Raw genomic sequence first — 22,905 nt, 5'->3', positions numbered from 1 at the left:
TGCTTCCCCTTGTGAGAAAACAGCCTCTCTGCAGAGATTTCAGGCTCCCTTCTTTCAAACCCGTATCTCTCTGGGAACCAGCAAGGCAGGGGCTGCAAAATTCTTAAATATGTCTTTTCCCCAAATTACCCAAATATCCCTGCATACCTTCAAAAGCCTGTAGTTAGAACAATGGACAGAGGTCAGAGGATGTCACTGCTTTAGGCGAGCCTGCTCATTCACAGCATAGTATTTGCTTTTTTGGTCCTTCCCTCTCTGTTTTTCTTCAAGACCCTGTACTAGTACTGAAGTGCTGCTGTTATGGCTTCACATGTTTCCAGTCATTTTATTTCCCTGGGTCCATTTTGCAGGGTTTTGTTTGGTTGCCATGAAGGGATGTATTTTTTTCCTTCCCATCATCACTAAGTGTTCATGCTCAAAACTCTTTTGCAGATTGCAACCAGAGATTTAAATGGGACTCTTGAGAATGCAGGTAACAAGATCTTGATCACCCTGTTACCTGAAGAACGTTAATCATTGATGTCCTCGCAGCATAAATAGAAGCAAGCCACCCAACTCTCTACAAAACTGAACATTTGTATTGCTTTCAAGGACTCACCAAAAGATTGTGCTGAAGACTATATGGCTTTCTTGTGTCATGTTCTGAGTACTCGCACTGGAACCAAAAGCCAAGGAAACCAAATAGCTGGGATATTTGTAAGGCCAAGAAGAGTGAATAGTTGGGATATTTATAAGAGAATATGACTTGAGTTCACACCTCAAAACTGGCATTTTGGCATGCTGGGCATTCTTACTTCTCCTAATCCAATTCAAATTCCCCTCCCTGTGAGCAGTTCATACTGATGGCAAAGATCTCTCATGCTAGCAATTTTTTCTTGTATTTCATTTTGTTTGGTTAGTGACGGACGATTCACCGGTTCCTGAAATTCTCCAGCAGGAAGGCAATCCTCGCTCACACCAACAAATCCCAGCGACTCAGATGGGACTCGCAGCAAAAGCAGATACAGAACAGGATCGTGTATTTGTTCAGACACAATACAGACACCATGTGTAGGAGTCCAGCAAAAAAAGAGAAGCAGGACCAAAATTTCTCAGTTGTAATGCCATAAATAAAACTTGGGATAGTTTGCCAGATAAAGACTTCATGGAGAATTAGGTCTTGTCAGAGAGACTAGGAAACCTGCTGTTTACAACCTTAGCAGACAGTTGGTGACCTGTAACCAAGCAACAGATTTGGGGGTTTGCTTGAAATGAACTGGTTTATAGCAAGACAAGAGGCTTATTTAACTGAGGGCTTTGGGGAATGGAATCTTTTCTTTAAAGAAACATTTTAACTATAAAAAAGGTAAAGAGAATTTTGTTTATAAAACCTTTTTACAGTTTATTTCCTATCATTAATTTCTTAAAATATATATATATATAAAAATGAGGATCTGACTAAATGAATCAGGACGTTAAATGATAAAGTTCCGTCCGTGTAAACAAATAAATAATTATTTACAATCTTTGGCAAAACAAAATGAAATTTCATTGATCTCACTCTCTCACACACACTTGCAAGGAAAAAGATGAAAAAGAAATTTAAAAAACATCATAAATAATTTACATAGAATAGGAAAATTATGATACAGTCCAAATATTAACATCTTCATCCCCACACTGATGTCTCTCTCTGACAAAACAAAAAACCCTACACAGCCATTACAATCATTACATTTAATGAAGTCACCCTCCCTTCTGCTTGGGACTTGGGGATACAATTTGAAACACCAAAAGTAAGAAACTGAAACATTTAAAAACCTCATGAAGAGGATACGGAAAAAAAAAACCCAAAACCAAAACACAAACCAGAAACAAAACAAAATTGAAACAAAAACAAAACCAAAAAGATTTGATAATATGAACACTATAAAATGTGCAATAAAGCCAGCAACTGTGGATTCTCTTCTAATGAATATAGCAACAAAATCTATTTCAAGAGAGAAAAAGTTGATTCAACATTTAGCTCACTGTGCCCTGTAAGAAGGCAGAGGTACTGTATTATTCCATCAGTTAACCCATCTATGAACAAAAGCACACCAGCGTGTGTTCTTTTTTGTGAACAAAGCTCATACAACTTAAACAAAACAAAAAAAATGCTAAACATGTTTATACTATTGTATATCTGAGTAACTGTTGTATCTGTTTAGAATAAACACTGGTATCCCTTCAGCATTATTTAAGAAGTTCTATATACAGCAGACATAGGTAACAATACAAAATATTAAAATTAGGGTAACTGGATATATATTAAGGTTCCATTTATAAATTCCTTATTATTATTCATTTAACTTTAAAGCATACATGAATATAACCCATGAAACTCTACTTAAGTGTATACCATGCTTTGACAATATCTACATATTGTGATATGCTTTTAAAGATAGCTTTAAAATATCATTATTTGTGAATGTATTACTGATGCATTATATGACATGCTTTAAAATAAATTATCAGAGAAGGGAGCTTGGTGTGATAATCATAATAAATACTAACAAAATATTTATAAATGGAACCTTAAATTCCCACGTTACCAAATTAAGTAATAGTGGCGTTGCCACCTTTTCAAAAACCCACATCAGGATTCAGGATGTCAAAGTGCTTTTTGCAGCAGAGGTGGGAAAGTGGTTCAGGTTTGTTTTGCTCCACATGGTCATGGTACATTCTTTATTATAAGGGAACGCAAAATATGATGGAAACAAAACAACTGGAAATAATTTTTTGAAAGTCAGACAATAGCAATAGCTTTGGATGTTCAAATGAGTCACTCTTCCCTTTCACATGGGAGTTTCTAGTTCAGTTCCATTTGGCCTGAATATCTACTAGACAATGCTTTAGGTTGCAAATCTGACATTTCTACCAGCTGTTAATTTTAATGGGTGTTATTACGAGCATCCTCATAAGCTAAAGAACATCTTTTTGGATCAAGAAGTGTTCATAATAGGTCTTTACTTTATTATCCAAAGGCATTTTCATTGTTATATAGATACTGTTAGCGTGGCCTTCCATTACTTTGCTAAAATTAGACCCAGAGGCTTTGTGTTACTGAAGTCCAGTCCTGATCAGAGCACGGAAGTGTCAACCATACACCTAAAAAGTTATTCAAACACATTTTTCCTTACTTAAAGACAATGACTGATAATCATCACCCCCCTCTTTTTCTCCATATATATATAAATACATTAAGTAATTACATTTTTATATGTAAACGTCATTCCTTAAAAAAGACAAATAAACAAACAAACATGTTTTGCTAAGTTTTCACTCTACAAAAGTGTTCTAATATATCAATCTGCTTTTGCTTCGGTGGTGGGTCGGACGCTCACGTTTAGGTCTCATTAGTCCTGGCTGTGAGAAGGCACTTGGGTGGAGGGATGGCTGAGGCACTCCTGGCAGCAGGGAGGTACCTGGTGAGTGGAGCACGAGGACAGAGGACAGGAGGTACGCAAAAATAGAAACTGGGAGTACCAGGATGTACTGAGGTGTCTAGGTTGCATAGCATTTACAGTACTTTGCTGGTAATGCAGCAACCATTGCTCAAGCATCTGAAAGAAATGAGAAAAAACAATATTAATTGTGGTTGTCTTATTTTGTTAGAAAGTCAGTCACACAAGAACAGAGCTCCGTCATGACACAGTATAGGGATGCAGCACAATGTTTCCCATTCTGCATTTTCCTACAAATGTGAGGACATTTATATAAAAATAGATATCTGCCTATATAGATAGAGACACACACATACGTGTATGTGCACCTGTGTATCTAAATGTATACGAAAAAAAATCATACATAAGAAAACCTGGGAAAGCATTTTCTGTATTTCAAAACATTTTGGACAAGGCATTATAGACAGACATGCTCATTAAAAATATCTGCTCTCTCCTTCATGCCTCTTGAAAGAGGGGTGATCCAGAAGTAGCTCTCTGCCCGCAGGACACACTCAAATAGCCTAGAAAAGAAAGTGGATATACAGACAGAATTCTAAGCGCATATCTCACTCAGAGATGTATTTCTATCTCATTTTTTCCAGGTGGGTAGTATTAAACATCTGGGTTTTGTTATTCAAATTGAGATTACTATAGGGGCAAAGGGCATTCATGGTATTTCAACAAATCAAAGTTTACTCCATGCTTTGATATTACAGATTGCTTTCTGTGACTAGAGGACACTTTTCATTTCCATATTTCATGCTTGCTCCACAGCTTATCAAAGGCTTCAGCATTTTCCAGATATTTTCTGTAACTAACCTCTGCATTCATATTTGAGGTCAGAGAAATAGACCATCTCTTGAGAGAAGACAAAAAGACCTAATCGTCCACCAGCAAAGGTTGTATCATAGATTGGTCCAGAATCCACCATGACTTGTTTCCCTTCATACACTAAAACTCTGTAAAGAAGAAGATAATTTAAATTAGACAAGGAGGATAACGCAGTGTCCAGTGCTAAGGGCTGGTAATGGTTCCCAAGAGCTGAAACAGAATTAATTTTAAGAAGGCATCAGAAAACCCAACTTCACTGTAAGGATCACTTCTCATCTGTATCTCACGCCCACCTGGCTGGCAGCCATAACACATTAATCAGAAGCAGTGGAGCTGTTCCATAAGTAATTTTATGCACACCATCTGCAAAAGATTTCCCAATTCTTTATTTAGAACAGTCATGTCTCCTGGAATGAACTATGTCATGTACTAGCATTCATTGATAAGCCCCTGTCCCTGTGAACTCAGAGGTTAGCACAAGACCTCGCCACATCACTTAGCAAAATAGTCATTATAGCTGTGTGAATGGCTGATTTATTTATCTTTAGACGCAAGGGCCAACATCAGAAATTGGAAGAACCTTCCCTTTAGAGTCAAACAAAACATTAATTGGAGCCATGCTGAATCTCAATTTCAGACATTTTAAGAGCTTAATGAAAGCTGGAAGGATTTGGACACAAATAGCTAGACTAATAACAAATTGGAAAAGAAGGAGAACTTGTTTTTTTAGGGGTGGTGGTGTGGGTTTTTTTTGGTAGTGTTTCAGGCATCCACCCTAGAGCCAAAAGACCTCTAAAGATGCCTCCTCATTTTCCTTCTCTATCAGATAGATTACCCTTCCTTGAACTTGGATTCTCTACTTCTCACGGGAGACCTTGAGATAGTCAAAGTTCTTAGGCTCTCACTCTCTTAAAATAGCTTTTGGGCCAAATGAGAAATTACTCTATAGTCTGTTAATTAAAGCAGTCTCTGGAGGAAGGGATTATGGTCCTGCTTCAGTTGACAATACATGAGTTATACAAAGCAGGATGGTTTCACATGAGGATGAACACACTTGAGCAACTTCCTATAACTCAGGGGTTCAGGACAGATTTCTACTTAGGCAAAAATGCACGTCCAGCACTTGCTCTACCTTGAAGTGTTTTATTTTCTGAAAGGTGCCTAAAAACAAGTATGAAACTGCTCCCTGAAAACAGTATTTCATCGATGGTCATAAGAAAAGCAAAAAGAACGCCAGGTTCATGTAACCCTATTTAACACAAGTCTTAAAATTTCAAGAACCCAAAACCTATGGGAAGAGTTTAATAAATTATTCATCCTACCCCAAAAAATTAGGCAGCTCTAATCATGTTAATACTAAATTGCTATTTCTGTACAAAAAAAATGGCTTCATGACTATATTAGTGAAACAATTGATTTTATATATTTATTTTCTATAAAAACACCCTGAAGAATGAAGGAATTTAGTGCCCTGGACCACAGAACTTGTCATGATAGATTAATCTAATGGGATACCAGTTGAAACACGCTTTGTCTGACACTAAGTAGATTCCTGCAAAGGAAGATACAGGTAACAGCATCACAAACAAAAAACTCAAGTTTCCTTTTGACCTGTAACAGTCAATGCTTTGCACTGCAATACTTCAATGCATGAAACTCTTTTCTTTCCAAGAAACAGATAATTTAGTAACTTAGTCTATCCAAATTTGTCTACCCTTTTGTCTTTCACAGCCAAGTGAAACTCCCCTGCTCATAGGCACAAACAAGACCTTAAGAGGTAAGGTCAGACTCTGCCCTTTGAAAAACATCCTTTACAGTTACAGTAGTTAGTAGAAGATAAAATTGACATGGACAGTTAATGCTCGTTCTTTGGAACATCAGATAAACAGCTGGGCTCTCAGGGAAGTCATACACCATAACTCCTTGTGTGCATTACAGATGTGCTCATGGATACTTCTGCAGTATCTCGGATAAGCCACTATGGGAGACAGGATGCTGAAGTAGACAGGCCGTTGGCCTACTTCCCTGTGGCAATTCTGATGTTTCTAATTAATTTCATTCATTCAAATTCCAGAGGCTGGGGAGGAATCTCGTGTTCTAATCTTGCTTTGAGTTTTGCTCAGGAATTTTTGGTCCCTTTACAGAAGAGCTATTGAGAAAGAATTTTATTTTTTTCTTTAATTTAAGAATATTTAGCTGATGTAAATATTGAACCATCCAGACTACATTAAATACATCTGAAAAGGAAAATACCTTATTCTAAAGACAACAAAATGTCCCCAAAATATTGGAACAAACTGTCACACAAGTATCATTATCAGAACTAACAAAGAAACTGATAACATAGTTCTCAGTTTTGCTACTAGAAAATACAGAGGTGCAGAAACATTTCTTACTTTATTAATCCCGTTTTAGGCCTATGAATCAAATGCCACCTGTAAGCAGTATAATCCTTCCAGCCAATGTTCTTGGGATCATGCCACAAAGTTCGCACCTACAGTAGGAATACAAACACCTTATTAGAAACAGACTGTGCTCTAGTAACTGTACATCCACTATAGTAACTGTACATGCAGCCAAAGCTGCAGAGCATGGAACCGAAAATAGCGTTTAACATGGTATGATCAGCAGACCTCTTTTATAGGGTGAGAGCAATGAAAATTTCTGTCTTAAATTATTATCAGTTACTCATCTGTAGTTTCATAGCTGGAGTCACCAAAGACCATCACAGCACCGAACCTGACTTCCTTTAGGAAGTCCTGCCCATTTGCACACACACACCCACCCACACTGCCAGAGACAATGCTACTTTTCATATCTGTATGAGCACCTCCACCAAAGGAGAGGGACTATGGCTTGCACAGATGTTACTGCCTGTGGCCTGCTCCTTGAAATCTCTTGCACTCAGTAAAGGTCCTTTTCCTTCAAGGGGCTCCAAAGTGCTAAATTCCTATCCACATGCGAAGTCCCACTAACTTCATTTCCAAAAGGCACAAGTTTCTTCCATGGCTGGGCCCTATTTGGAACAGCAGCAGTTTTCCTCTCTTTGTTTTCATTTCTTTTCTCTTTGGCTGTCACTGGTTACTGAACTCTAAACCATGTATAATTCAAACAAGCTGGAATGTCAAAGAAGCAAGTGCCAATACAGAGGTCACAAAGGATTTGTGGATAACTGAGACTTCTCACTCCTTTCTCTTTGGACCACACCACATCTTCCCTTTTATACATGTAACTTTTTCCATTCATAATTTTTTATACGTGTAATGTTTTCTTTGAAACACAATGCAAATGTTATTATTGACACCAGTAATATGGGAAATGAAGAAAAGCTGATAAAAGTCTGCAAAAATTTGAGGTGTGAATGGAAATTCAAGACACCTCCCTTCCTTTTAAAATATTAGCCATGCATTGTTGGCCTGAAGTGTTAAATCTCTCACCTGTCCAGGGGTGTTTCCTGTGTGCCAGAGAGCATTTCTCAAGTGTTCACCGGTACCAGTTGTTGAATTCACTACTTTGAGCGACACACCTGAATAGCCATAAGCTCTGGTGGGTTTGTCCTCCCAGTAGGTCTGAGTGACCTGCTTCCACATCAGAACATAAAACCGACTGCTGGACTGGTAGCCAAACACAAAGCCAGCATAGTCATCATCGCGGTCTGTGTTAACATAGAACGTCCCACTGAAGTCAACAGAGCTGAACTCATCGTAGCCTGGGAGAGGATGGAAGAGACAAACCATTGAGTTACAATGCTCGTTCAGGCCGCCCACGCCCAAGAGTCCCAGCTCTATCCCGAGTTTTGCCAACAGTCATAAACTATCTTTTTCAGTTTCCTTACCTGTAGGAGAGGAGGTAGTCACACTTGCCTACCTATAACATGGAGGCTTCTGGAGAGAAGTTAAGTTGTTTACAAGGGGCATTGGAGACAGTAGGCACTGCACTTATATCAAGTTCTGGGTATCTTCTGTGTGTTACAGTCAGTGATGAGATGAATGGTTAAAGGCAAACAGTACTGAGCTGTTTTTAATTTGGGCATGTACACTGTCCCCGTGTGTCAGTCCGAGGCTTGCAGCACCAAAAAGCTGTGTTTATCTACCTTTTTTTTCCCCCCTTCCCTTATCACCAGATCACTGGTTACTTGTCCATAGACAACAGCTGACATCCAATACTCACCTACAGCTATTCCAGGATCAGAGTTGGCAGTCTGCACCAGTTCCTTGCCTTGGTGGCGAATAACCCAGTTGGGATCAATCTGAGCTGTTCCCTTGGGGTCCAGGGGGACCATCTGGAACTTTCTGAAATCAGTTTCACTGATGGCATTGTTTTCAGGGCATACATCATAAATATCTGGGACGTTGTCATTGTCAAAGTCATCTTTGCAAATATCACCTCTGCCATCACCTATAAGCAATGTGAATAAGCAAATGCAATTGTTAGCAATTTGTTCAGCCTTCCTAACGTCTCTCCCACTGATGGAAGAAATTTATGATACATATATGTTATTCTCTTGTTTCCCAAAGAACGCTCCAAATGACTCCAAAGAAAGCTTCGTTCTCTGTAAGTACATTTGAAGTGTTGCTGGTAAGGACTGGAAGAAGTCATCAACATAGATCAGGGCCAAAATTGTTGTTAATAAAACTGTTCTGTCGGTGGTTTATGACAGTGATCAATCTTGCCCCAGTCTATATGCTGCTTTAGAATCGGGGTGGGAAAAGTTGGAAGTTTGCTATGTCGATGTAATTCACTAATGCTTGTATTACATTTTCAGTTTGATTTGTCCCAGATGTGGATACAACACCACATTTTAATATGATCAGTGTAAATGAATTCAAACAATACTGTTAAAATCTTAACGTTAAAATCTTAATCTTGCACATTACTAAATCCTTATATATTATTGAAGATACTACATTTTCTTCAGACTCTTTTATCTCTGTCTTAAGATTCCTTCAGCAACAATCCATCTCAGGTGCTATAGATTGCAGAAGTGTCACCTCTATGTCAGAAGAAAGTGGGGACAGTATTGCAGTAAAATATGCATATGTGCTTAGTCCCCCTTTCACTTGTGGGTAGAACAATTTGTCTTATAAGAAATGTAGTGCTTCAGAAAAATGTAAGAAAAAAGAAAGTACTGTATCCAACAGGACTAGCCTTGGAGGAATGGAAATATTAAGTTTTGTTACATGACTTGCAAGAAGCTTTTTAGAGAGCCTAAAAATATGTCCATACAGCTCAGCCACAGTTGTGCATCTGCTCAACACTTTTACTATGCTCAATATTTTTTAAAAAAATAATTTCCTTTCTTAATTTACCCTTAATATTGGTAGAAACCAGGAGATGTGACTTGCCTTGAATAGCAGGTGGTGAAAGGAGGCATCTAAAAAACCAAACAAACCTCATTGCCAATGCCACTGTTATTCAGTGGCATACAAAACACTTGAAAATAAAGTAGAAAAACTTGGCTAGACAAGTATAGAAACAAATTCGCAAATGGCTCCGACTTTTACAACAGAAACCACTGGATATTGCACTGGGTACTAATGTAAAACCAGAAGTGCCAGCTAATTTGTTTCTATCCTCATATAGCTGAGCATCGCTTTTTTTAAAGTGTTTATGACCACTCTAAGAATATGGGAATTAACACAATGGGAAAGAGCAATGATCCAGCTCATTCAATACTGACCTACTACTAGATGCTTCACAGACAAATGGAAAGCTACATTACTATGCCTAACCAGCACAGCATTATCCAAGTATGAAGCTTTCAAAAGGAAAGCAGAATGAGTTTTAAGCAACAGCCAAAAAAAAAAAAAAAGTAGAGAAAGCTGAAGTATCCAGTATCTCAAAGACTTTCTGCAGTTCAGATACATGGTAAAACGGTCCCATTTTCCACCCTGGCAATCAGCCATGGAGAACTCAAAATCCTGACCAGCTGTGTGCTCCTGCACCTGTTTGTCTTAGTACTTGTTGGAGAAAAGAGAATGAATTTCTAATTTTATTCCCTTTGCCAATATCAAAGAGGTAATTCTTGAGTCACAGGAGAATCTAATTATTCACTGAAAGTCCTGCTGATGTTCATTTGGTACTGAGCTGCTGCTGACAACATTGATTCCCTATCAAGGAAAGTTAGAAAGCATTTGTTTACCCAGCCATGTCCAACAGCTCTCTCCAGGGCCTCATCTTTATATGCTATAGCTCACATCTTCAAGAGCGTGGGAGCATCTTTTGGCTTTATCTATCACTTTTCCAAGATTTCTGTTGGACCTGTCACTAATGATAGTGATGAGCTGGCTAAAATGTTTAAATTTACACTTTTTGTGAATCCTTACTCCATACATAAATGCAGTCTCCCTTGCAAGATCCAGGTGACAGACGACTATAACAAACTATCCCAGTTTGGGGGCACCCTTATTTTGGAATATTTCTGAAATTAAGGGGCTATTCCAGGGACTTGCAAGTACAAAGATATTCCAAATATATAATTGAACTGAAGGGTTAAGTAATTTAAGAACTACTACTGACTACCAACCAGAAACTCCCTATTGCCAGCAGTTGTCTCACCAGGAAATCAGTCAGGGCTCAGGATTTTATCTTTCTAAATGTGCATAAAGCCATATTGTGTAGGTACTAAATTCTGCTTTCAATTTCACCAGCATAGCCATGGAATGACTCCAGCAAGCTCTATAACTCAGAACAGAAATTGCTCACCTGTATTTATTGCAAGTGCCATTACTTATAGATATATAATAGATATATAGATAGATATATTATGATGGGTTTTGAAGGATCATAAATGTTTTCTAAATTACATTTGTGATTATGAAACTATCACTATTTCATTCTTGAAATTCTGCTAAGCATAGAGAAGGACGATTTGAGAGGGACTAGCAACATTTTCCCACAGAATTGAAGAACAACTATGTATCCATGTTTTAAACTGTAACATTTACATCATCAAGACATAGTTAAAGCTACCTATAAAGCAAATTTGAGAAAAGCTGCCTAGGAATCTTTTTTACAAAAATAGTTAAAAATTAACAAGAATTTTAGACTTATAAAAACTGGAGAAACAGTCTGTTTTTCAAAATAAAACAGAGCAGTAAACCATAATTTTTTCCATTTTAATTTTCAGAGGATAACTTATTTTGAAAGCAAAGCAGCTCATTTTTCATTTTTTAAGACATCTAAAATTCAAGCTATTTGAAATATTTTTCCCAGATTTGTAATATTTCAACAAAGTGAAAATCAGAAATATAAAAAAAACCCAAAACTTAATTTTGATTTTTAAATTTGTTAAAGGTGTTCTATAAATAAGTATGTGTGTGTTTGAGCCCCTGTCAAAGAGGTTTCCTAATGCTCTAACCCTGGACCAAACTGGCCAGTTCAGTTCCACTGAAGTCCATGGTGTCTCAACTGTCAAAAGCAGCTCAGTTTGATCTGAAATCTTTCTCTTCATCAGATGTTAATACTCCAAGATCAGAATTGGATACTAAGAACTAAATGAAATGCATATGACATTGTTCTTACCATCAGAGTCCTCCTGCTCAGGGTTGTATCTGAGGCGACAATTGTCCCTGTCATCTGGGACACCATCATTGTCATCATCAGGATCACAGGCATCTCCTTTACCATCTTTATCATGGTCAGCCTGGTTAGCATTGGGGATGTAAGGGCAGTTATCCTGGTTGTTCTGGTGGCCATCTTCATCTATGTCCTCATTGTTGTCACACTGGTCACCAACAAGGTCATTATCTGCATCAGTCTACCCCAAAAAATTTGAGAGAGTAAATTTATTATTGTTGCTGAAAGTACAAAAGTACAGATAGCCTGGTACTTAATTTCTCAACACTTCTCTTCAAGGACATCTCTGATACAAAGAGATCTGACTCCCTGAGATATGAAAATGAGCAATACAGATCCACCTCTTCAGCTCTACAGTAAACAGGGACTGATAGCAGTTCCTGGGTTCTTTCCTCTGCGCTTGTTCTGACGCTACCATTAAGAAAACCATCTCTAACATTTACCTGGTCTGGATTATGCATCAACGGACAATTATCACACTGATCACCAACTCCATCACCATCTGTATCACTCTGGTCTGTGTTGTAGACGTAAGGACAATTATCTCGTTCATTAAAAATGTCTGCAAGGAAAAAACCAAAAGACTGAAGAAATCAGAATGATATAGCATCCAGCACAGACAACCATAACTGCAGGAGTCACCAGTAAAGAAGCAAGGCTCTTAAGGGGTTCATAGGCTTCCTGATTGCCACAACATTATTGCTACAACATGAAATAGTGAAAAGACTAATATTAGAAAGAAAAATGATGGTATCAATTCCACTCTTCTTGCCATGATAAAGTCTTCTATATGCATTTTCCTAAGGAATTTTGCTAGAGTAAGGGCTGATTATGTCTTAAGAATTTAGCCCTCTTTCACAGAATAACAGATAAAGAGGCAGGTTATTTTTCTTTTTAAACAATTTGGTTGGGATTTTCTTCCCACACTCTAAGAAATGGCATAGAATGCACAGTTATATCATGGTGGAATTTCTGAAGAGTTTTGTTTAGCAACAACTGCATTAATGTTCAGCTGCCTCAGCACTAAATAATTTAATTTTACTAGAACATGTGCATCATTTATTGTACAGCATGCCAAATTTTCAAAAGAAACTGTTCCTCCTCAGGAAGCGTTTCTTATACAACCAACAATCTCCTTCAAAACTATAATACGTTGAAAAGAAACAAAATCAAGCCACGTTGGCATGTCTGTCTGGAAAGGATACAAGGACCCTTTCCCACATGATATGGTCCCTGGGTATTTGCATAATCTTTCAGCCAGTAACACATGACTATGTTTTTCTTCAAATGCAGAACTATCATGAGCACTACTAAGAACGTGATGATCAGAAGGATGAGAGGACTTCAAAATGTTCAGAACTTCAATCCAAAAGTTTAAAATGTTACTGAAAGAAATCCAAAACTAGATTTCTTCATCTTCTAGTACTTCTGGATTCTCATAAATTGAAATGCTGCATGGTTATGATTTTTGAAAGACATTTAAGTGCTTTCCCCCCTCCTTAATTCTGATCAAATCTGGGTCACATAGGCATGTACTGGTAGATTAAATAAACACCTTTAATAATATTTTAAGACACACACAAAAATGTGTATTTGGATTACTGTGGGCTTTGCATTACATTCATAGAAAAGCAGATTAATTTCCTACAGATATTGTCTTAACCGCACAGATGTTCTGATGTACTATTCCCTCCCTAAAAAGGAAAAAAAAAAAAAAAGGCAACAGAAGTGTTATATTAGAGCCTGATTACTTTGGAACACAGATGAAGGAAAGAATTTTTTTTAAGATTACACTGATAAAAGACTTGCTGTGACTTATACTTGAATAATATCCATTGTTAATCCTTTAGGGACTTTATGGACAACTACACTACACAGGACAGATGAACCTGTCTTCCCTTTCTTCTGCATTTTTGAGCTGCTAGACACAATTTTATTCCATGTATAAAAGCAGGTAGCCCATCTTACTGGACATAAAGCAAAGTGTACTTGTGGAACAGCACTTAATTCTCAAAACTGAAAGCATACCATCTCCATCAATATCCACAGCACATGAGTCACCCTCCCCATTATTATCTGTGTCAATCTGAGCAGGGTTGTGCACATAGGGGCAATTATCACAGCGGTCACCAACTTCATCTTTGTCATAATCAAACTGACGAGGGTTGAACAGAAGAGGGCAGTTGTCCTGGTAAGAAGAAATAGAAGATTTCAGAATATAAATCACAACTCATGAGAGCATACTATGAAGTGATAACTCCTCCTGTTCATCTTGGACAGAGGCCAAAATCAAACTATCAATCCACTGTTTTTTCAATGGACAACCTGTACCTACACTGAAGATCTCAGTGGTAACAAGATGGCATCTGGACAGCCTGGCTCACTGTCTGGTTTTGTGTTTTTATACAAGCCATACAAAACATGTTCCACACCTCACCAGGAGAGGAACAGGCATTTTAAATTGGATCTGTACTCAGATATTTCAACAAAAGTGTATCACTGGTACATGTGTTTTTTAGAAAAATCAGAATGTGTTGCAAAATCAGGCCAACTTCAACTGCATACTGTATTTTTTGGGAAAAGTTAGAAATGATACTCTGACTTTTTTGGAACAAACTAGTATCAATATTCTCACTTTTAAACCATGTATTTTGATTTTTCAATTTAAATAAAGACTGACTTTTTTGTGGGTTGTGTTATATTGCATGTGATAATAAAATGTAAAAACTTTCAAAAATTAAAGTTAAAATTAAATACTCTCATTGCCCCCAAATATTTTTTTCCTGAGACCATTTCTTTTAGTGGGATTTTGAAAATTTAATTTCAGTTTAGTCCCTAATTTGGAAGTCTGCCAGAACAATTCTTTTTTTTCACACATCCCCAAATTACACATGGACTTTTGCACAGGCATGAGGAAGTACACAGTGTGGAAAGCAAAGAAGAATGAAACCAAACCAAAGCAGTGGGAGTGAGGGCTGTATCAGTATCATGGAATCTGAAAGGAGGTCATATGGAAAAAATATTTAAACTACTTTTCCTCTGCTAAAGCAAAACCCATTTACTAGGAAATATTTTTTTTAGCACAACATTTTAAATTCCTCAGAAATACATTTCATATACTCAAGGTCAAGATATAGAAGCAAGTAAAAATTTTATACTGCTCATAAAACAACTTCTGGCTACAATTTTTCAACTATATGTACTACATCATATTATTTTATCAAATGATTCTTTGTTTTTTGAAATATTCCAAATAGAGGCTCCATCAACACAGTTCTAACCCAGTGTTAACCATCTGAAGCTCTAGAGCATCTAGGCTCCCTCTGAAGGAAACAAATTGGAACAGTAAATTCCTAAAACAAATTCACCCATCCTAAACATGTTCAGAAAAGGCAGGGTGAAGCCCCCTCTGGAGGTGCCTCTGTCCTTTTTCTGAATGTCCAGGGAGAACAGGTTTAGACTGCCTATCTTTTAGGCTCTACAGGTAAATGAATTTCAGTCTTGTGGGCAGATCTAAAGGAGGAAAGTATGAACCAGGCTAGGTATCTTCCTCCTGTCATTTCCCCTTGATGCTGGCTGTGTTTATAGTTATTATTATTCGTCATAACTTGTTTCCAACATACCCCAGATGTAATATTTACCAGCTTTTCAAATACAATGGATCTATTATTCTCCCATTGTAAAATAAGAAATCCAATCCCACTTTCCATTAAACTCTTTTCATGCACATGACTGAACCCAGAACTGATACGGAGAATGTAATTCAGCCCCAGGTTCCCCAGGCTGCTTTGCTCTCCACAGTGCTACTCTTCTTTGACCCAACACAGCTTTATTCTGCACCAGATATCATTGAGGGAAGGCAGCGCAGAACAACTCAGCTGAAGCTCTGAACAATAACGCTCTCATCTATTGCAATGGTTTTCCTTAAAACCAGATGTTTAGGTCAAATGTACTGAATACACAGAAATGCATCTTACTTTGTCATCTTCAACACCATCATTGTCATCATCCTCATCACAGGCATCTCCTTTGCCATCTTTATCAAAGTCTTCTTGGCCAGAGTTAGGCAGAAGGGGGCAGTTATCCTGGCCAAAAGAAATAATCAATACATTGTGTTTACATTATGTCAGAATGACTTGCCTGGGGAGAAGAGTAGATACGGTACACCAGAGACTATAAAACAAGAACAATCAATCACAGATACTTTTTAAAGTGCCTGTTTGTTTGCTGCCAAAGATAGTAGTTCATTTGCTGCTTTCATATTGTAAAGTGAAATGCATCTGCAAATCATTCTATTTCCCAGCTCTCCTTCTGTTAAAGGGATGTTTCCAGCAAATTTTAGATGAAACTATCTAGCAGAGAACAAACACGCCACATGCACACACATGCACTCTTACATCAACTTTTTATAGACAACTCATGAAGTATGTTTAAAGATTACATATAAAATGATCAGGTTTGGTTGCCAGAAGAATAGACACAAGCCAGGAGATGGTCTTCAGAAATAGTTGTTCATATGGAAAGTTACTGGACTGAAGTAGTACACAGCAATGAAGGGGAACACAGTAAGAAAGGGTTTTGAAAAACCTGCCTTTATACTGTTCTGTAGAACAGTACCTTTGCACTCCCATGGCTTTGAAAATAAAAGGTAAATGTATCCCTTTATTTTATATCACAGCTTTGTAAAGAATGATTATTTTAAATGAGGAAGTCTTAGGTTACACTGAAAAAGCAAGAAGTGAAATAGTTTGGCAAACTTTTAACATGTATTCCTTTTTAAAATACCAAAATCAGCTGAAAATGGATTGCAATTCCACCACAGCTAAAGAATACACACATCTATAAAAACCCACTCTGTTATTCTCACTTTTTCTCAAATTCCGTATCTACCTCAGACCAAAACTGAATGTCCCAATAGTGCGCAGAAATATCTTTTTTTTGTAACACATGCCCTAAGAAAATGAATATTATAGTAAGATTCCTGGCCCGGTTTTCAATCTTAGTGGTTCTAATAGTATAGATAATTTAAGAAAAAGAGAAGTGGAAAATTTGTGATAAATATCAAAACCCCAATGCAACTCCAAATTTTTTATGGCACTTTTTTACCAAACACCTGTGAACAGCCTTGACTGTCCAACTCAACACTGGTTAGCAGTGATACAAAAAAAATTTTTTGAAACAATGGAAGAAATTAGTTGAAGCTTGCTCAATCACTTTGTATGTTTCTGTCTGTATGTTTTTCTGTCTCTCTGTATTCTCTACAGATTCGAGTCCAGTTTCATACAAATCAAGTAGTAAGGTAGAGATAGCAATTTCCTATAAACTTTGCAAAAAGAGGTAATAGGGTACAGGGGAGAGATCCTACCAGTGCACCCTAGAAGTTTCTTATATTAGAAAGCGGACTTATTAGACATTGCACCTTCTACCTGGGAACTCAACCTTGAGGCACAAAAGCACTGGAAACTAGGCTTCTTTGGTTCACCTATTGACAAAGCTGTGTTTTGGTATGATAATTCTTATGGAAAAAAATGCTACTTTCATGTGAATGAAAGAAATTTATACTAAAAGATAGTGCTAAGATTTTACTTTCATTATTATTTACTTGTTTTATTCATATAGCTTTGCTTAGACAGTGAGCTAATTTTCAACCATTATCAACTCAAGGAAAGAATCTTTAGTTTGCTTTTTTAAAATAGAATTACTCAACTAGAATATTTTGTAATGAGTATAAGGAGCTGAAAATACCTGGTATTTTTAAGGTTTGGGGTTTTTTTTTGGGGGGGGGGGGGCGGGGTCCCCTTCACTGATGTACTTGTACTTGTGTCTGTTAGATCAACACATATATTATAGAAACCATGAATCAACCTTTGGAAACAATTTTTTTTGAATGGGTTCAGCATGTTGGGTTTTTAATGAAAACTAATCATTGGCCTTACATCTTGAGTCAACATGTTACAGAGTCTGACGACAGGAACCAAAAAAGAATATATGAAATGCAATAGCTGAATTGCCTGGATCCACCATGAACAGACATCAGCTACAGTGAGGAAGATCAACATTTGAGGCTCAAATTTCCATCAATGTCTGAAACTCTTCTGCTGAGAGAGCCCAGATTCACAACTTCAAGTGGATTACACCCGAGTGACTTCTGACTTTCTCAAACAGCCTGATTTCAAACTTTCCTAGTCTCTTGATCTGTGTTTGTTTTTTTTTAACCACCGTAGTGGTCTAGAACTCTGTCATTTTTGCATTTCTTTCCTCATTTTTTTAAGCTGAAGTTATCATGCTAGAACTTCGTGAGAGTTTAGAGGTAGATCACTTTAACATGGAGAAGGAGAAACCAAAATGTTTCAGGGCAGTAGGGAAAAAAATTACCTAAAAACCTCAGGAAAGAAAGCATTGCCCTTGGAGCCACAACTGATTCAGCAAAATACTTGAGCATCTGCCCTAGTGAAAGCATGTAGGTAATCCAGTGTTATCAGTGGTCCCATGGGCAAGTGTTTAAAACTGAGCACTTGATTATGCCTTCTGCTCAGATAAAGCTCACTTATTTTGCTGCTGCAAACAGCACATGCCCTTCTGTACTGTGTCTGTCATTCGACCATCAGTGAGGCCACCACTCAGAACTGGGATCCGGGGAACTACCTGTTGGGGATGCCCTCACCCCTCAGCTATTTGGGCCATTGTTAAATTGATGGACCTGGAACAACTTCCAGCCTGCTTTTGCACAGCGGTGTAACTGCATCAGGTTGAGACATCAAAGGGGGCTCACCATTTTTGAGCAATTGCCACTGGAAGAAACCTCAGGCCACGGAGCCAAGGAGGACTTACAGTGTGCTTCAGATGAGCACAGAACCAGGTTCCAGGGAACATACCACAGTGGGCTAAACTTACATACCACCATTTTCAGGCTCCCTGATGCTTATTTCCTCCTTGGTGTAGTAATGTTTCATTTTTTACTACAATGGCACAGCTGTAGCAGCAAGAGTGAACAGTCCCCTGCCAGGTCTAGAGCCAATGATGGCAGGCAGGTCACTCCCCTCGGGTGGGTAAGAGCTGGGACTCCACATCTCTGAAGGGTAAGAGAAGCTCAATCTCCCATCCTCTCCCGCTGAACCTATGCAATAAGAACTCCTCTGTCTAATTACTCATATTCACTCCTCTCTTAGGTTCCTATCACCAGAAATTATCTCAGGCTCTGAATCCAGTTTTCACAGAGTGTGACCTGCTTAACTCTTTAAAAGGAAGGGGTAGTTCAAGACAGGATTTAGAACTGTCGACCTTACGTGGCTGTCTGTCTTGTTACAAGCCTTGCAGGTAGGATTTCATACTCATCTGTGTCCAGAGACACCTGTTTAGTTCTCACTAGCTGTGTGTTCCACACCTGCGCTTTAGGCAGCTCCTGCTCAGTGTACTAACTCTATTCAGAAGCACCCCAACCTTCTGTGTATTCTGAGCCGGAAGAAATCCAAAGCAGACGACTCTGGATTTCATTTTGAGAATCTCTTACTGGATCTAGTGTTAAGTCAACACACATTTCACAGCATCTCCTAGAAAATGAGCATGGAGTAACAGTCAAAGCTTAATGAAAGCAACAACCAGCTTGATGCTGAAAAGTGGTATTCACAACTATTTAGGAAAAAAGAGAGAAAATTTGGTTATGGCATGGTATTTTTATCAACCTTCTTTACTTACCTTCACGCAATGGTATGTTGCATTAGCAGCACAGACCAAGTTATTATTAGGCCAGCCATCCAAATCCGAATCCTCACCACAGATGCGTCCATCACCAGCATAACCTGTCCTACATTCACATTTGTACATAGGATCACTGAAATGGCCGAGATAGATGCACTCTGCAGACTTATGGCAGCTGTGTGTCTTGTCCTTGCATGGGTTCTCAGGTTCACAGACCTGTAACAGATAGAGCATACTCACTGAAACCAGATGATATTTGCAGCTAGCTGTGTGTATCTCAACTTTGTCAAAATCAGGCCAGTTATTTAGATGCCTAAAGACAGGAACTTTGTTTTAACTGTTGTTAGTAAGCCATACTGCTCTGTCAGTTCACAACTCCAGATGATGTGTACAATGAAAACAATTAAAACAAACCACAGGAAAAATTGGACATTATTCAAAAAGAAATTAAAGTGATTAACATTTTCAGAACTCTATCTGCTTTCTTCCAGATGTCATTAATCCCCAGAAATTAACTGCAACAGAAAGTAGACTGTACTCACCTCTTTCCTTTAATGTTCTGCCTGTCAGTATGCAAGGACTACCTTATTTTCTTAAATCAATGAGACCCAAATGAATTCTCACATTCCCCTCAAGTAAGTTTTTTTTTACCTCTTTCTTATCACTTTGCTTATTTTCACTGACAATATCCGAGAATCTTACACAGATGTTTTGCATTTGGACTTCACACGTTGAACTAACCACAGATTGATTCAATAGCCACAAAGAGAAGGCATCCCGTGACATCTGTTTTAACATTTTTATCTATCAGACCATAGTCTTCAGTATCACTTCCACTTTCTTCTGTCCTTCACCACTGATAAGTGTTGGCCCAATAGAATTTAGGGATTGAGAACTTCAGACATATGTCTGATGACACCCACATTAACAGCATTAGATTTGTGGAGAGAACGATCCTCATTCTTCAGTTTCCAATGCCCAGAGTAGGCATATATACCTGAAAGGAGTGCAAAGCAAGGGAATGCTTGCTCCTGGCATTTTACATCATTTGGTGCAACTGCGCAGATGCCTAGACTAAATAAAACCCTCAAAAAAACCCCAACCCCAAATTCAGTGTTTTGTTACTCGAACCAAAAATAACCTGAAATAGATAACTGCGGTTGGAGGGTATTTTTGTCATGCTTTCATTCACAGGTATTTTCAGGTGAGAATTACTCAGTTTCAAAGCCATCAAATTCTCTTCAACATCACTTACTTGCTTCTCTGTCTTGGCAACTTCCAGCCCTACTCCATATGGCTGACTTCCTTTATAGCGTGGTGGACATGGCAAGCAGTGGAAACCTGGATTTGTGTTCACGCAGCGATGGACCTGATTCACCTTAAAGCACACATCTGACACAGCTATACACTGCCGGAAGAGAAAGAAAGAAGACACCAATTAGATGGCTGTGTAATTCCTAAACAATGAAAATTTCACAGTGATCTCCTGAGGTTAATGCAATCAAAGTCAATACCTCATCAAGATCCTCACAGACGGTACCATTGCCAAGGTAACCTGCTGGGCATGGCCCACATGACCAAGATCCATCTGGGTAACTGTTGCATTCTGCTCCAGGAAAGCAAGGATTTGACAAACACCCATCTGGCAAAGACACATAAAAGTGTAAATTAAGTTAGAAGCATGAAAGGCATATAAAACTTCATTTAAGAAACAGATATTCTCTGTTCATCAGCTTAAATCATATGTGATGCAACAGACTCTTATAAAAGCCTGCTACAATTAGGGTTATTAAATGCATTTAATATACTATTGATTTAATATGAAAATATTACAGATTGCTACATCCAGCTGAATACATTGCAGCATATTGAAGCCTTGTTTAAGAAACACATCCTTGTTCAGGGGAAGTCAGTATTAAGAACATATATAAAATCCCGCTGATCTAAACAGCACCCAAAATAGTTAAAAGTGCTTTCCTGAAACAAAGGCATAATTAGTAGATTTCTGTAGTGTCAATTCATAATTATCCATTAAAGAAATAACAGCAATAATAATTACTCAGACTGAATAAAGAATGACAAAATACCAACCAATTGGGCAATCCTTCTTGTTGCACATATCATGTTGCTTGGTATCTCCCACACAGGGCTTTCCTCCATACTGTGGCTCTGGACTGTTACAGAGGCGAGACCGCTCACGAATTCCTCCTCCACAGGTAACAGTGCAGGCAGACCATGGAGACCAAGGACCCCACTGGCCGTTCACTAGGATATGCAGAAGAGAGGAGAAGAGTATCACAGGCAATATACTGGGGACAACATTTGGTGCCAATGACAACAACTCTTTCTTCAGATCCCTGACTGGAGACAGTTTCTCACTATGCACATAGGAAGAAAGATGCCGGCAAAGCCTTACACTGAGATAGCAATATTTCAGAAGCAAACAAGCAAATAAAAAATACCAACTGCTTTATAGGCATTTTTTGGCCAATAATTCAAAACAACATGCCGTGCCCACTGGCATGGTGTATTTCCATTTAAGTTGATCACAACAAATACAGTACCTTCAAAGCTCCCTACTAAGCTTTCATTTTGTACACAAAGCAGGGCGTGACCACAGGATACAAACTTGTGCTGAGCCAAACCTGAGCTCTGTGGCTTTTTTTATGGCAACCATATGCTCAGTAAGGTTGCAGCTATTATTCTTGTTCTGTAATCCATTCATCAGTGTATCTTCAATAGTGTTGCTTGACTCAGTATAAATAACTTATTTCAATGATTCTTCTGCACGTTTTACGGTGGTACAACTCTACTGATCCTGTTGTCATCAAACCTGAATTTTCTTGAAATACAAACATCTTTGAACCAAACTCTGTGTTTGTTCTTGGTACTGAAAAAAAAATGTAAGGCCAATGGTGTGTGTCCTTTTCACTAACTTAGCATGCACAGATAGATCAAAAAATAGATGAATTGTGTATAGCTATTTAAGTACTATTGTGTTAGAAGCTTGACAACAGTTTCAAGCTCATAGCCTGTAAGTAGAAAGGAAAGGCTAAACAGAGGAGGGAATGAGGAAAAATATACAAAGGGAAAAAAGTGAGGAAAAGTTATATAAAAGGAAAGTAAAAGTGAGTGGAATGAATGGTCTCTAAAAAGGTTGAAAAGTGTAGATGAGGAAGAAAGAATTATAACAATTACATGTGTTGAGTATGTATAAAATATGTATGCATGCTCTCAAAGAAACCTGGCTATTGGGGGACTATATGTCTATTCCTAACATGTACAGTATCAGCTTCCTTTTAGATAGAAAGTGTTTATATTTTTGATATGC

General features: G+C 38.0%; 1 protein-coding gene across 2 annotated transcripts in view; it reads right to left on the bottom strand.

Annotated features, from left to right (window-relative positions):
* Window positions 1–2,973: 2,973 nt before the first annotated feature.
* Window positions 2,974–22,905, bottom strand: part of THBS2 (thrombospondin 2) — a 33,184-nt gene continuing 13,252 nt past the window's right edge. For both annotated transcript variants that reach the window (XM_049831129.1, XM_049831128.1), the window contains exons 10-22: window positions 21,666–21,839; window positions 21,089–21,216; window positions 20,830–20,982; window positions 19,572–19,790; window positions 15,854–15,961; window positions 13,905–14,064; window positions 12,320–12,438; window positions 11,823–12,057; window positions 8,469–8,696; window positions 7,736–8,007; window positions 6,695–6,792; window positions 4,287–4,426; window positions 2,974–3,584 (exon numbers count right to left, since the gene is read on the bottom strand). In XM_049831129.1, the coding sequence (XP_049687086.1) occupies window positions 3,577–3,584; window positions 4,287–4,426; window positions 6,695–6,792; window positions 7,736–8,007; window positions 8,469–8,696; window positions 11,823–12,057; window positions 12,320–12,438; window positions 13,905–14,064; window positions 15,854–15,961; window positions 19,572–19,790; window positions 20,830–20,982; window positions 21,089–21,216; window positions 21,666–21,839 (2,042 nt within the window). In that variant the 3' untranslated portion in view covers window positions 2,974–3,576. The remainder of the gene's footprint in view (window positions 3,585–4,286; window positions 4,427–6,694; window positions 6,793–7,735; window positions 8,008–8,468; window positions 8,697–11,822; window positions 12,058–12,319; window positions 12,439–13,904; window positions 14,065–15,853; window positions 15,962–19,571; window positions 19,791–20,829; window positions 20,983–21,088; window positions 21,217–21,665; window positions 21,840–22,905) is intronic.

Source organism: Accipiter gentilis, chromosome 28 (genome assembly GCF_929443795.1).
Source record: "Accipiter gentilis chromosome 28, bAccGen1.1, whole genome shotgun sequence".
NCBI classification, from domain to species: Eukaryota; Metazoa; Chordata; class Aves; order Accipitriformes; family Accipitridae; genus Astur; species Astur gentilis.
Note: the sequence above shows the minus strand (reverse complement) of the source record. Positions and strands in the feature narration are given on the sequence as shown.